General features: G+C 42.6%; 1 protein-coding gene across 3 annotated transcripts in view; it reads right to left on the reverse strand.

Moving 5' to 3' along the window:
- Window positions 1-16,306, reverse strand: part of ERMP1 (endoplasmic reticulum metallopeptidase 1) — a 40,015-nt gene that overhangs the window by 5,686 nt on the left and 18,023 nt on the right. For 2 of the 3 annotated variants that reach the window (XM_014535700.1, XM_005861333.2), the window contains exons 5-13: window positions 16,078-16,224; window positions 15,333-15,425; window positions 12,742-12,954; window positions 11,658-11,878; window positions 8,942-9,116; window positions 8,247-8,437; window positions 4,970-5,122; window positions 1,945-2,147; window positions 885-1,000 (exon numbers count right to left, since the gene is read on the reverse strand). In XM_014535700.1, the coding sequence (XP_014391186.1) occupies window positions 885-1,000; window positions 1,945-2,147; window positions 4,970-5,122; window positions 8,247-8,437; window positions 8,942-9,116; window positions 11,658-11,878; window positions 12,742-12,954; window positions 15,333-15,425; window positions 16,078-16,224 (1,512 nt within the window). The remainder of the gene's footprint in view (window positions 1-884; window positions 1,001-1,944; window positions 2,148-4,969; window positions 5,123-8,246; window positions 8,438-8,941; window positions 9,117-11,657; window positions 11,879-12,741; window positions 12,955-15,332; window positions 15,426-16,077; window positions 16,225-16,306) is intronic. The other variant, XM_014535701.1, reaches the window with a different exon arrangement.

Genomic DNA, 16,306 nt, shown 5'->3' on the forward strand with positions numbered 1-16,306 from the left:
ATTCTCACCTGAGGATTTTTTAAAATTAAATTTAGAGAGAGAAGCATCGGTTGCATCCCGAACACACCCCAACCAGGGACTGAACCCACAGCCTTGGTATCTGCTGACCAGGAATTGGACCTGCAACCTTTTTGGTGTACAGGATGATGCTCCAACCAACTGAACCACTCCGTCAGGCTTACAATTATGGCAAAAGCCTAAAATATTTACTATCTGGCCCTTTAAAGTTTGGCAATTCCTGGTATACCTGGAGAACCCTTAAGTTTCAAGAGTAAAAAAATAAAAGATTCAATGAGGTAGCAAGATAAACAAATTATAACCAGTTAAAAGACATACAGGTAGAGAAAAACCCAATTATAATAGCAACGAAACCCAGATAAGAAAAATTCTATAACACTTTTGAGAGACAAAAAAGTAGGTTTGAACAAATAAAAGGACATTCCAGGTTCATGGATAAGGAAACTGAAAGTAACTGCAAAACACTGAAAAAAACTACAAAGGATCTTAACTCTCCCAATCATTACCTATAAGTTTCTATAATTTAAAGTGTGGTCACTGGTACACAGACAGACCTACATATACAGTCAAAAAAAACGTTTCTGATTTCTTGACAGCTGTAATCACAAAACATAGGGTGGGTGATGTACAGCTTGCCTGCCAGGAACGTGCCTTTACTGGAATTCTCCAAATTGTGCATAAAGGATGGAGGAAGGTGTGGGTATTTTTTAGTGCTGCCTGTTAAATTTTCTTTAAAAAAATCATCAGCTGCAGTTGCTTTTAGAAACATTAAGCTACTGGTCACTATTATAAACCTGAGGAAAAAGACATTCATGCTTAAAATTTTTAAGAACTACAGACAAGAAGGGAACTGCCATATGACTTACCTGATGCTTCAAAGGTCAACTTTACAGAATCCCAGGGGGTCTGCTCTTTGGATATAAGTCTGAAATGAACAGGTTCTCTGGGAGAAACTTCTGAGGCAGGAAGATACCAGTTTTTCCTATTTGGAAAGGAATTCAATATTCACTATTTCAAAAATATTTAGGATGCTTGTGTTCAGAATATATGGAACAGATTTTGGAGCATGAAAATAAACTCTGATGAATATAATCCTATATAATGAAAGGCTAATATGCAAATTGTCCCCTCAACTGGGAGTTTGACCAGGGGGCGGGGGCAGCCAGCCAACCTCCTGTGTCCCCTCCCCCCGATCTGGGCAGGCCAGCCGGACCCCACCTGTGCACGAATTCGTGCACCAGGCCTCTAGTAATAAATAATGCCAATTCCTCTGAAGCCCAGGTTATTGCAGAATAAAACCTTTAATAAAGGATTGTAGGTGATCTTGATTCCACTACCCAAACTATTTCTTCTCATCTAATCCTCCACTGCCAAACACTAGAACTTTCCCAGAAATGGCCCTGGCCAGTGCAGTGCAATGGTTAGTGTTATAGAATGGATTCCTGGTCAAGGGCACATACCTCAGTTATGGGTTTGCTCCCTGTCCCAGGTTGGGACATGTGCAGAAGGCAACCCATCGATGTGTTTCTCTCACATCAATGCTTCCCCCTCCCTCCCATTCTCTGAAAAGCAATGGAAAAAAAATATCCTCAGGTGAGGATTAACAACAACACAAAATTTTCCCCCAGAAATGAAATACATGATTTGAACTTGATGCTTAACTGCTGTCCAGTAGCTCAGTGAAGGAGGCCGCCCTTTCTAACTACTGAGATTTCTAGAGGACTTTCTAAATTTGAAAAAAAAGCAAACCCACTCTTCTGAGTGCTTCATCCCACTAAAGACATAGAACTGTTGCAGTGACAGGAAAAGCAGTGTGAACGGCACTTGACTCGGGTGTAAACCAGTGTAAATAATAACGTGTGGATACAGTGATAGGACCTGAGAACAAACCCACCCCCAACTGAAGCAGAGGAGCAGTGAACCAACCTGATGAGAAAGTGCACTGGGAGGTACCACGGGAAACCACAGAGGGGGGCCTTCTCCTCGCAGTGCGCTCGGATGGTGTCGTTGATCTCCGGGACGTGAGGGGTGATGTGAGACATTCCAGTGTAATCAAACCCATTGATCCATATGCCAGAGTCCCGTTTAACTACTTTTCCATCCAAGTCATGAAATGTCCTTGTCATATGCTGAAAAGAACAAGACGAATGAGAAAACTACTGTTTCAATTCCTTCACCCATATCCCCACCGCAGACAATACCAGAAATGAGGTGGCTGTGGAGCAGCACCAGGCACCTTGCACACTGCCGGAGGGAGTGTGTGCTGGCACGATCATGTTAGGAACCGGTTTAGCATTGCCTAACAAAGTGAACACGCGCATACCCTTCAAGCCAGCAATCCCACTCCTGAATATGCACCTTAGAGAAGCCTTTGCACTGCCCACCTTAGCAAAAACCGGAAACAACCCAGATGTCTATTAACAGTAAAGTGAGCAAATTGGGGAGTCATCCTACAACAGAAGTCTGCTCAGCAAGGAAAAACAACGCACGACAGCGACACAAATCAACATGGAAGATTCTCACATGCTCTGGGGCAGAAGAATGTTTATGGAATGGCTTTACCTGTAAGAAATTCAAAAGCAGGCAAAACTATGTGTTGTTTAGGGATTTATACATGTGTGGTAAAATAAAGAAAACTAAGGTAATGATTAGCTCCAAACTTCAAGATGTTGGGTGAGTACTTTAGGGGCTGGGAAGAGGGAGAGATGGAGAAAGAGTTGGATCAATAAGGGTCAACTGGGTTTTCTTAAGGACTGTTAATGTTCTTTCTTTTAAACTCAAAGATGGGTTGTTTTATTATTTCTTACAAATACATTTTGACTTTTCACTTTTTTCTTACAAATATATTTATATATTTAAATTTCATATAAATTCTGAAAACCATGGACACTAGAACTCCTTTTAGATAAGGACCTATGTAGCACACACACACACATCTCCCTTTCAGTGTTACATGAGACTAATTCACGTGCAGAGAAAAGTGGGAATCACAGCTCACCAAGGGGTGACGGACTGTGCTTAACGGAATTCTGGGAAAGGACACCAAGTTCCTTCTGGAATAGCTTTATTAACAACAGAAAGCAGCCTGAAGAATATCATACGGGAGAAGAAAAAGGGTTGCAGAGGGCTTCGGTACTGTCTGTGGCTGCTTTCACTCTAAAAAAAAAAAACAGCAGCTGGAAGATCTTAAAATATTATCTGGCCCTTCACAGGAAAAGCTCACCAACTTCTGGCACTGATGCAAACCCCAATTCCAATCAGAACAGGAGTTTTTAAAAATAAAAATATGGTTTGTCCTAAATAGTACTGATTTAATTATAAAAATGAGAAAGACATTCTGTTGTATACCTGAAACTAATATTGTATGTTAACTATACTTTTAAATTAAAAACATTTAGCAAGTCATAGGTAACATTAAATCTCCTAAAAATTAGCTGTTCTCACCCAGCTGGTGTGGCTCAGTGGTTGAGTGTCAACCTATGAACCAGGAGGTCACGGTTCGATTCCTGGTCAGGGCACATGCCTGGGGTTGCCGGCTCAATCCCCAGTGTGGGCCATGCAGGAGGCAGCCAATCAATGATTCTCTCTCATCATCGATGTTTCTATTTATCTCTCCCTTCCTCTCTGAAATCAATAAAAACTTTTTTTTTTTAATTAGCTGTTCTTCACCAAAGGTTTTTTGCAAACTATAAAATGTCACATAAGCCCAATCCGGTTTGGCTCAGTGGATAGAGCGTTGGCCTGAGGACTGAAAGGTCCCGGGTTCTATTCCAGTCAAGGGCATGTACCTTGGTTGTGGGCACATCCCCAGTAGGGGGTGTGCAGGAGGCAGCTGATCGATGTTTCTCTCTCATCGATGTTTCTAACTCTCTATCCCTCGCCCTTCCTCTCTGTAAAAAAAAATCAATAAAATACATTTTTTTTTAAAAAGTCACATAAAATGTATCACTGTTCTCCAGTATATAAACAAGGACTGGTTGGCCCTTTTTCAAAATCTCTCTGATATTTAAGTTCAAATATTATTACTTATGCAAGTCCTTGAATCATTATCTAGGTTGTGACTCAGCTTTTCTGTTGGGCCTCTCCACAACCTCTAACAGAGAAGATGACTGTAAATAAAGCAACTTAGTCCTTCTTCCTGCTTTATAGAGCCAGTTCTAAAAGTTTGCAGGAAAACTTGAAATATAAGAAAATTCTAAATTTCATTTTATTAAACCCTTCTAAATCACTATATTTTCATTGTCACATATTACTCTGAGTGTTAACTAAGATCAATTTTACTAGCATTTAAAAATATCTATTTTAGGCCCCTGCCAAACAGCTCAGTTGGTTCGAGCAGCAGTCGCCAACCAGCGGTCTGTGAGGTCCGAAAGGTTGGCGACTGCTGGGTTAGAGCATCGTCCCCATAAACCAAGACTGTGAATTCAATCCCTGGTCAGGGCACATAAAAGAATCAACCAATGAATACATAAATAAGCGGAACAACAAATCAATGTTTCTCTCTTCCTCCCTAACTCCACCCTTCCTCCTTCCCTCCCTCTCCTCTAAAAATCAATAAATTTAATAAATAAAATACCTATTTTATTTTGCCAGTTGATAGTTCAGATTTTTACTGGCCTGCAGGAATTCTTACAATCTGTACTTCTAAAAGCTCATTACCCCATGATATATATTTGCTCTTATTTTTCAAAGTGGGTGCATTTTTACAATTTGAACAGTGATAAAACAACGAGCAGATATTTCCGATTTGGTCTCTTGGGAAGTATCCAGCTGGTAAGAATGCCTCTTGACGGTCAGTCTTTTCCTCACTGTCTTACACAGAATAGTCGAGCATAACTCAATAGGTCAACAGTAGGAATGTCAGTTGGTTTTCCTGTTGACTAGTGAAGCTCAAAACACACAAGGCTTTCCGCTCCAGAATTTCAAATAGCTCACGCAAAACTGCTCTTACCTGAAGAAACACTCTCTTTGGCTTTGGACTGGCAGGATTGGAGCTGTATGGGAAAAAAGTTCCACTGCAAACAAGGAGGAATGTAACTGTACACACCAGAGTTAAAGTTAGCATGGTTTTCTGTGTGCTTTTGGCAAGGTAGATGAAGTTAATCTAAAACACAAAACACAAAAAAGGAATAATTACCACTGGCAGAAAGGTGGCTTTAACTATTTTATGACAGGTGCTATACGACAGATCATGAAGAAAATGTATCAGCACGTGCTAACATACGCTAAACACACTCCCAGTAAACACAGCACTCGTTACAAGGGATTCCCATCGCACGTCAGAACCTGGATGAGTGAGAATGCCCCGCTGCCATGGTGGAGCCTTCCCGACAGACAGCAGTGGGAGAAAGGGGACAGTGTGTCTGCTCAGTTGGCCACGAGACTGGAGGATGTAGCTCCATCACCAAACCATGACCTCATTTTATTTCCTGTTCTGTCAACGTGCTGTTAACACAGATGACTTAACCACCAGCACTTCGTGACATCAGGCCTTTATTAAAGAAACGGAGGTAAGCTTTCAGGCCTATTTCAACAAGACTCACATTTCACTCATAATGCCTGTATAAAATGCCCAGGGGTGGGATCCCTCTGGATGGACTTTCAAGACTCTGCGTGGCTCCTGCACGTGAGGAAAAACTACAACACAAAGTAATAGTGTCCCCCCAAACGGCACGGGTGTCTCAATCTCAATGTGGCAGCCAAAATCCTAACTATGCTTATCAACTGTAATGAAATCACTGCATTAAAAGCTATAGGGGACACACATGACTCAGGCGCCTTAGAGGTTCTGAAGGAACCCCTTTGAGAAACCATGATCTAATCCCAGCTCCCCCTTTTGTCTTCTCCCCCTTATCACCCACCCTCTAGGGTCAATAAGTAGAAAAGAACATAAATATGCAAATACTTTTGAGATGAAAATAGAAAATTAAGCAAATATTCATAACCTACCATATATTCTACTACATAAAATTAAAGAACTTTATATCTACAGTGTACCAATATCCCATCCAGTGTAATCTCCTGCAAAACAATACTGGTCTTAGATAAAGGATCTTATGTTTTTACAACTGTGAGCACAGAACTAAGTTCCCCAGGCCTCAAAGCAGTGAGTTAGCAAAACACAGTCTGCTGCCCCCACTTAACCCACATAACCATGACAGCCGCAGCGCAGCAGAAACCCCGGAGACCTGCTAACTGATCACTTGACAGGAATTCAACTGCTTTCTAGCAAATACATTTAATAAATCCCTAAGGACTGGAAGAAACGCTCTCCGAAGTATGCTTTGTGTTTCCATTTTCCATTACCAAAGAGATGGCTCACCCTATTAATAAGCCACTATCCTTAACACTCCACACACAGGGAAATAATGGGAATGATAACCCGCAGCATCAAAGAGCAGCAGAGCTATTTCATGTAATGAAAATTAGATGAGGTTTTAAAGTATTCCAAGAGGCACTTTTTAAAAATATTTTTTTATTGATTTCAGAGAGGGAGAGAGAGATAGAAACATCAATGAGAGAATCATTGATCAGCTGCCTCCTGCACACCCCCTACTGGGGATTGAGCCCGCAACTCAGGCATATCCCTTGACCGGAATCAAACCCGGGACCCTTCAGTCCACAGGCCAACGCTCTATCCACTGAGCCAAATTGGTTAGTGCCAAGAGGCACTTTTAATAAAATCAAAGCTTTCCTAAGAAAATATAATTTAGAAGATAATAGACTTTAATCCCCTTTCTTAAGGTTTCCAAGATTCCATGCTTTGGGGTCATTTTCAATTTCCACAAGTGAGGTTCTCAGAGTTCACTTTGAACCCTTCCATGTGGAACAGAACTGAATATTCATTCACTGACTACGCCTTAAATACTCTGAGGGATCTAGTTCATAACTCAGCTGACTCTACATCAGAACTTTTCTACAAGACAATGTTCTACCATCTTTAATCCTCACAACAGCAAACCTACCTAGTAATATGTACAGAGGATTTAAAGGCTTAATATTAAAACCAAAATACGTAAACCCTGAAGGTAACAAGAAACATTTTAGGATTTTCCATCCATCTCTGCAAATACCAATAAGGACCTGATCATTATATCAAAGGTAAAATGGCTGAAACTGGCTCAGACTTTTTTAGGACTAGTACAATGACTGCAAACAACACTGTGCATAGGACTCTACAGGACTGTGTATGATGTTGCGTATACAGCTACTTACTGGCTACTTAAGGGACTTGGTGGATAATGCTGGTCAGGCATGTGGCATGCTGGCCTGCTGTGGCTAGATCCTAACATCCTCCACACCGATGCCCTTTACTGAATCAAATATGAAAAAGGTCACTATCATCTCCACAGAGGAAAGAACACAGTAAAGCCACAATCACTTTTTCTATTTGGTCCCCTAGCCCCAAATTTCAGAGTGTGCCCACGGGTAAACAGTAAGTACTTCTTGTTCTTAGGAACTCCGACGAGAAGTGCCACACACAGAGACCTGCCTCCCCTGGCGGGGCCAGGCCGGCGTCCGGAGTACCGGACGGCGTCTGCACCACACGGGGCAGAACTCGGCATGGAGCCTGTTCTCACCAGCGGGGTCCAGCCATCAACTCTGCTCATGTCCTTTCTTCCCGCTGGAGAGTCCGGGGAAGGGAAACGGGTGGCAAGGGCGGGACTCGCACCGAGGGCAGAATACTGACCAAGCAAAATGACAAGCCTGTGATACTTTTTCATCACTGCTAAGTAACGGCACCGTGGGTGTCCTAAGTGTACATCCCTCGAGGAGACAAGACTCAACTGTAAGCCGACTGGTCACGGGAAAAGCCTCATCAGAATTAGTCTTCCTTCACTCGCTCTAACAAGCACCAATAAAACTGCTATGTGTTATCACTAGCCTCCAACGAGTAAGTTCAAAGCACACTATTAGGAATCATTCTAAAAATTCACCACTAAGCCACCCCTACCAGTCCTCACTTGGTACGCATTCTGCAAATTCACGTTCAGGCAGTTTGAAAAGTTATTTGAAAAGCAATATAATCAGATGAGGAGCAAAAATAACAACAAAAACCCATTCTGCATTTTCTTACCACACCAAACCCACAATATGCACAGCCATTCACTATTTCTTTTGCTTAAGAATTTCTCAATAAATTATCAGCAACACTATTTTACAGAATGGCATGGCTAAACTCATCACATATCTATATTTTTTTAAAAAAAGAAGAAAAATTTTCTTACAAAATAAGAGGAGAGAATCATCGTACAACCAGCCAAAATGGAAGCCAGCACAACATCCGGTGGGATTTCCGAACCACTCCTCCCAAGGATGGGGGTAAACATCTCAAACACCGCCCAGATGAGGTATAATGCATAGAGATAAGGAATAAACATCCCCAGGAGGTAAAAGGCAATAAATTTTCCTCGGGCACCTAGGGAAAAAGAGAAAGAAATGACAGATCTCTGAGACGCGGCAGTGCGGTAAGGATTTTTACAGTGCTGGTGTACCTTGGCACCTATCAGAAATTGGGCTAGATGTGACTCATGCCCTTTTGGTTTATGTTATCCAGTGAGATAAAACACTGTCACTCAGAGAGGCTAAAGTACAATTAAGAAACAAAATACATAATATATTAGCATGTGTTCGTAAACGTGAAAATGGGGTAGGGTATGAGGTATGAGAGAAAAATCTGCGTGATCTGAAAATTAAAAAAAAACAACAATTTAGAAAACCTTCCCAAAGAGATCAAAGAAATAGTTGTGAAAATGGGGTAGGGTATGAGGTATGAAAGAAAAATCTGCGTGATCTGAAAATTAAAAAAAAAAAAAAAATTTAGAAAACCTTCCCAAAGAGATCAAAGAAATAGTCCCCGGAAGCCTTATCTTATGTATTTAAAGGTATTTTCCCATCTGTATCCAAACCAAAAACACCGTACCGTGCTGCTTGAAGTCCTTGTGCACGCAAAACTTTGTGAGCAATGGAAACGCCACCCACACAGCACTGATAAATGCCGAGCAAAATCCTCCATAAATGAGAGCTATAAGGGAACCACAATTCACAAACAGCGCGATGTCAAAAAATACTTCTCCCAGATACTGGTCACTGGCGTTCTGAAAGAAAGAAAAATACTCAAGAGTCGTATTCATGGGCCACTCATAAAGGTACTCTATTGCAGCGGTTCTCAACCTGTGGGTCGCGACCCCTTTGGGGGTCAAACGACCCTTTCACAGGGGTCGCCTAAGACCATTGGAAAACACATATATAATTACATATTGTTTTGTGATTAATCACTATGCTTTAATTATGTTCAATTTGTAACAATGAAGTTGGGGGTCACCACAACATGAGGAACTGTATTAAAGGGTCGCAGCATTGGGAAGGTTGAGAACCACTGCTCTATTGGAATACAGTTCCCACTGCTCAGAGAAGCTACACATTTTAAGTGGGGATCTAGCCTTTATAAACAAAGCTACCTCCTATCATGAAGCAATAAATTCAAGTTGCTGCACAGGAAAGGTGAATTTAACAAGATGGGGTAAAAAAACATCATTACTTGTATATAATCTGTGCTTTTCCTCCACCGGGCTATAAGTAAACTTTGAAAATGTTATAAAATAGAAAAAGGAGTCTCCTAAAAACATTCACCTCTGGAAGCTTTCCTATTTACACAACTTCCAAAGAATTTCAGGCGAACTAGGGAAATGACCTGTGAAGGACGGTACAGTCAGCCCTCCGTATCTTCGGGAACTGCATTAAGTGGATTCAACCAACAACACATTGAAAAATTCCTTCAAATATTACATTGTTGCTGAAGTGTACTGAGCATGCCGCTGACTTTTTTCTTTGTCACTTTTCCCTAAACAATACAGCAACTGTTGACATAACATTTACATTGTATTAGGCATTATAAGTAAAGTTAGAGATGATTTAAAGCAGCGGTCGCCAACCTGTGGTGGTCCGTGAGGTCCGAAAGGTTGGCGACCGCTGATTTAAAGTATCAAGGAGAACATGCTTAGTTGGTTTATGTGAAATACTTCACCATTTTATATAAGGGACTTGAGTATCTGAGGATTTTTATATCCCAGGGGGCGCCCCCCGGAAGCCAATCCCCCAGGGACACTGAGGGATGACTGTATAGGATGCTGCAGTGCCCCCAACAGCACACCAAGGAAACTGTCAGAATCTACATCAACAACATACAGTTAAAAAAAAAGTGAAGGAAACCAAGGAGAAAACTTTAAGTGCAGCTGTAAGTGCATTATTCTTGCAGGCGGCAAACACTGTGTTAGTGCTGTGTCAGACCCTGCCTCAGCCCAGGGGATAATGAACAAAACAATCCCTGCCCTCATGAAGCCTACAGCCCAGTGGAGAACAGAGTTATTCAAACACTAGAGACCCGGTGCACAAAATTCGTGCACGGGAGAGAGGGTCCCTCAGCCCAACCTGCACCCTCTCCAATCCAGGACCCCTCGGGGGATATCCGACTGCCGGCAGCCTCTCGCAATCTGGGACCGCTGGCTCCTAATCTGGGACTGTTCGCCTGCCTGCTTGCCTAATCTCCCCTAACTACCTCTGCCTGCCTGACCACCCCTAACCCCCTCTGCCTGCCTGCCTGATCGCCCCCTAACTGCTCCACTATCGGCCTGATTGCCCCTAACTGCCTCTGCCTCGGCCCTGCACCTGGGACCCAGAATTCCCTCCTTCTGGCCAGCCACAGGCACCTGGGACCCGGGCCAGCTTCACCCTGGCTGGCTGCAACTGCAGGGAACCGTGGGTGGGTGGCTTCGCCCAGGCCGTAGCCTAAGGTGCCCAGGACCGTGAGGCGTGCGGCTTCACCTGGGGCCGACTTTGTCAGGAAGGACGTCCAGATGGTCATCCGGAAGACATATGGTCTAATTAGCATATTACCCTTTTATTAGTATAGATAAGCAATTAGGTGAGCCCAGGAAGGGCTGGCAGATTCAAGAGCACGGTTACAAAAACCGAGGCAGATGCAGCAGTGCTATCACCCCTAACACCACTTACAGCTTTGTCACCTCAGAGGGCTGGCAGATTCAAGAGCACAGTTACAAAAACCAAGGCAGATGCAGCAGTGCTAACTATCACCCCTAACACCACTTACAGCTTTGTCACCTCACTTGAAGTCTGCACGAAAACCCTCAGAATAAGAAGCCTTTCAGAAATTTAACACAGCTCTGGGAGCCAGTTTTCTATGACCATGCCATACAGTTTTTGATAGCTCGAAAGGCCAAATCCGGCCATGTATATAATCTGTGCTCTTCCTCCACCGGGGAAAAGCCACATGAGGAAGTCAAGGACAGACCACATTATCATGGTAGTTCCATCACATTATAATGGAGCCAAGAATTTCCTGTCGCCTAGTGACATCGCAATGCACTGCCAGCATTTGTGGTAACGCTGCACAGCCATTCTGTGAGCGCACAGCACATGCAGTTACAGCAACAGCTACGCCATCTAGGTTTGTGTAAGTGCACTGGGTGAGGTTTACACAATGATGAAATCGCCTAATGACCTTTTCTAGAATACATCCCATGGCTAAGTGGCACATGACTGTACAATGAATCCCACTGAGTTTGTCTTCAATCCTTGAAGGCAGCAAAAAGAAATCAATAAATGCGCTTAACACTTACCACATAATAAAATCTTTTTGCAAGGGTATGTATGAATATTATCTTGGCTGCAGCAGCAGTTCCATAAAGACAAACGGAGACATAGAAGTGGTTGTACCATGAGAGAGACTGTCCAATCAGAGAGATGAACACGGCTATAATGAGGACGGTCACCAGGCTAGTGAACCAGCCTATCAGAGTGATGCCAAATCCACAGAAGAAGTCCTTCGTGTAGTTAGCTGCTAACGAAGAGAAACACAGTGTGGAGACCACCATCTTTATCAAACAATTTCATAACCAATCAGTAGAGTTAAAGGGGCAAACGTTAAATCAGAAAATTTGCCATGTAATTAAAAAGTATTGAAACGACCCGGGGATAAGATTTGTTAAATACTAGAACAGGGAAGGTAGAAAAGAGTAATATTCAAGTAACATTGACGGAGAGTTTTGTGGGTATTACAGACTCAGAGATAAGTCTTTCAGGACTACTTCAGATTCATTCCTAACTGGAAAATGGGTCGTCTTACTCTTCATCCGTTCGGGTTGCTTTGTGTGTCGAACTATCAGCAAGAATGGAAAACAAAGTTCCACCTAAAATTTTGCTAAAAGAAGCTATCACAGGAAAAGAAGTAGCACAGAACATAACTGGTGGTTAAGGATTATTTAAATTAGCTGCTGAATATTTTATCTCATAACAGCAGATACCAGCTTAGACTATAAAACATTTCAAGCGGAAGGGGACCAATTTAACTGGCAGCAGTTCATTCATACGTCAGAACACTGTGCTAGTGGTCTGCATCGTAGACCTGATGTTTCAGTGGGACTTTTCACTAAAAGTCAATCTGTACAAACCATTTTTCAAGAGCTCCAATGTGGTCCTTCTAAGGAGGGCATTAGTACATAAAAACTGTCTGCTTCACCAAGACTAAAAATATAATGCACACATTAATCTGATATTCATTAAGAAATTTCTTACATTACAAATCAAATGTTATTTTTCTTAGGATTTTTAATGTCTTGGAAAGATATAAGCAAACTGACTAAAAAAACTTCAGGCAAATTCTACACCCATGCCAGGATTGTAGTTTTAGGGGGAAATACTCACTGTTATGTTTGGGCTGCAACAACTTTTTGCCCAGGTACAGAACAGCAGCCATTACCACCATGCAGTTAATTATGGAGCCAACACGAGAGGGGTAGGCAATGACAAACAGGCCGAGCACATCAAAGAAGACCATGTTCCCATGCCGGTACTTAGAAGAAGAAACCAACACATCAGATGTAGCTAGATATTTAAGAACTGCTAAAATGTTGTCACCTATTAGTAAAGAAAAGAAAGACAAAGTTGAATAAACCATCCAGTATCCGAGTAAAGAAACACCTAGCAAGAATGTGATAAGAAATAGCTTTCTACCATCTTATTGCTCGACCCCACTTTCTTATTAAATTTTTCAAATAAGCTGCAAGCTCATACTCCGTTTCCTCTCCACCTACAAACTCAGCCAAATGGCCTTCATCCATTCCCATCTATTAGAACTATATTTACTGTGGTCAGCTGTACCCTTGCTGTTGACAAACTCAATAGCTGTTTCTTAGTGCCTATTCATTTACTATATATGGAATGCAGCAAACGCTGCTCTAAACACAACTCAGTGGTGAGCCAAGAGACAAAACCTCTCGTGAAGCTCACGGACACCAAACCACAAGTGAGTGTGCAAGTTATTAAGAATTAATAAGCAATGTCCATTGTATCTGAATAAAAATAATTAACAAGGAGAGGTATTAGAGGTCCCTAGAAACATATCATGGGAGACTAATGGAGTCTGAGAGGTCAGAGAAGCAACCCTGAGGAAGTGGTATTTACAGCTCGCACAGACTGAGAACGGTGAAGATGCAGGCCCTGAGGAGGGAGAGTTCCCAATACAGAAACAGGAGTCCTGAATGAGGAGAGAGACTGCTCAGCAATGACAGGGAGAGTCAGGATCACGCAGGACACATCAGAGGTAGCGAATGTTTGTTATGTCGATGAAAAGGTGAATGAGTTTGAGCTTTAACACGGGAGTAATAAAAAGCCTGAGTGACTGGCATTTCTTCCGCTTGCCCATCCTTAACGTTCTCTTCTTTTCACTTAAGACTCCACCCTGTCTTACCACAGGGTTTCTTACACTGGCTCTCCTGGCTCCCTAAAAATGTGCTAATGGGACTTTAAAAGCTCAAGTGTAGTCCTCTACCTTCGCTTTGCTCTTCCAAAAAAACATTTCCATTCTCCATACTTTTTGTGGTATTTTCTACGCCTTTCACACCCAAACCCATATACCAAGTTCTTCCAAGAGTTCTAAACTGTACCTGTATTTTCATCTGGTCGGTTCACAGACGCACGCCCCCCCCCCCCCCCCCCCCCCGTGTGGGTCTCACAGGTTCATGGTGCCCTTCCCTTCTCTGTTCCTGCCGTGGACGAGGCTCACCCTCCCACATCCCTATTACAGTCCATGGCCTCATCTTTGCTGCCGTCCATCTGACTCATCCCTTCTATCTAACTTGTCAAGTCTTGTTGAATTTACATTAAAAATGAATCTATTTTTCTACCCCTCCCCTTTCCTTTCTATCTTTTGTCAGATCCTCATTATTCCACACTTAAATTATTGTCTCCTGGCTTAAGTTACGTCATTCATGGCTCTCCCCAGTCTCCGCCATCCACTCCAGATAGCATCATGAGACTAACAGCATTTAAAGCCATCATTCATTCATGTACTCAGGCCTTTCATTACCCCTTATTTCTACAGCATCTTCTGGATGATTTGTAAAGCTTTCTGCAATTTTCTCTACCCTCACACTTCTACCTTATTTCCCTTTATTGCTGAAAGTACAGCTTCCCTTAGACCAGTGGTTGGCAAACTGTGGCTCACGAGCCACATGTGGCTCTTTGGCCCCTTCAGTGTGGCTCTTCCACAAAATACCACGTGCGGGCGCACACGGACAATGTAAATGAAACTTCATGGCCCATGCGCAGAAGTCAGTATTTTGTGGAAGAGCCACACTCAAGGGGCCAAAGAGCCACATGTGGTTCGAGAGCCGCAGTTTGCTGGCCACTGCCTTAGACTGTAATCTGACAATCTACTCCCCAACAGCCCCCCACAACCCCACACACAAGCACATCCTACCCCATGCTGTGCTCTTACCTGGAATGTAATCCCCACTAGGCCAAATCCCAACAACTCTTTAAGGCTCAGTATCAGACTTACCTGCCCTCACTACCCCACATCTCTCGGGAGAGCACTTGAACTCCCTTGTCCTGTGTTCTCCTGACACGTGTCCTATAACCCTCTCACCTGCCCCTCACCACCCAACCTTGGATCGATGTAACTTTTTTGCACCTGGGCAAGCTGCCCAAATGTGTTGGTGCCGCCTCCAATGCACAGCTTCCATTTTGGCTAGACTCTCATCACTCAGCAACCCTACCATAACCCTGGGTCAACCCCTTTCCAGTTCCCCACAATGAAGAGTCTTATGCTCTTAATTGCTAAACTAGTCTTCAAGGCTAAATTTAAGTCCTCAGATCTCTAACTCCAAAGCCCCAGTTCATTCACACCATACACTGCCTCCCTAATGCTCAGGCCACGAAATATTTATAGATTTATAGGTCATCCCTGATATTCCATCTTAACACGGATGAAAAGTCTAAATTAGAATACCAACCTGCTCTCTGAATGGAATCTGTTAGAATTCTGTCCGCTGTGTCATACTTGGTGTGATAAATGTATCCGTTCTCAATAAAAGCCAAGTCTATTCCTAAAACATACACAAAAAGGGTCATTTTGCTGTAAAGATCCACTTGTTTTAGGCCTATTTGTTTAATGTATTAAATTCCTAAAAGACAAAATGTCAAAGCAGCAGCATGACTGCTTTGTCACATTTACGGATGACATTCCCTTCCAAATGCTTACAGAATCTATAGCTGTGGTACGTAATTCAATACACGCGTGAGGAGGCACACGACTGCACATTACAAGTCCCACAGCAAGGAGCAGGAATACTGAGCTTGGGACATCCTCGAAACTTCGCCATCTATAGCCTTGCCAGGCCAGAGCCAAATTTAACGTCAAATAAGCTGTACAGTCCACCAATGTTGTTGGCAAAGCAAAACAGCAATGAAAGTCAAAAGTCCCCGAAAGATCTATTACCATCTTTTGGGAATGAACTGAACAGTTCTCGGTTCTTCTGTCACACTGCGGGGCAAGGTGACATGACATGTTCTAAAAAAGGCAAGCATTTTACTTGGAGCAGAATTTAAAAGAAAAGGAAAATATCAGGAGCTGAGTCAGAATACACGGCTCTCAGAGAATGTGCTCCCAGAAAATGCTGTTTACTCACAGACTTCCAAAATGTAAAACTTGCTATTAATTAAGCATCGTCACACTGTAGCCCACAACTGACAAAATACCTGGAATGTTCCCAAAGTCCCTGTAGATGCGGAAGTCAGTATCTGAAGGAATGATGCCACTCTGAAAAACCTCCTGAGCCACCACAGACGCAAAAGGATGTTTGGCTTCGGAAACGTAAGCTTGGACCAACCAAGGATTTTCAGGACCTGAAATGAAACATGACAACATAACCTTTCAGAAAATAGAATTATTTTTAATTATAAAATAACACTAAAAAGTTTTTTTTAA

The sequence above is a fragment of the Myotis brandtii genome, unplaced genomic scaffold (assembly GCF_000412655.1).
Source record: "Myotis brandtii unplaced genomic scaffold, ASM41265v1 scaffold149, whole genome shotgun sequence".
NCBI lineage: Eukaryota > Metazoa > Chordata > Mammalia > Chiroptera > Vespertilionidae > Myotis > Myotis brandtii.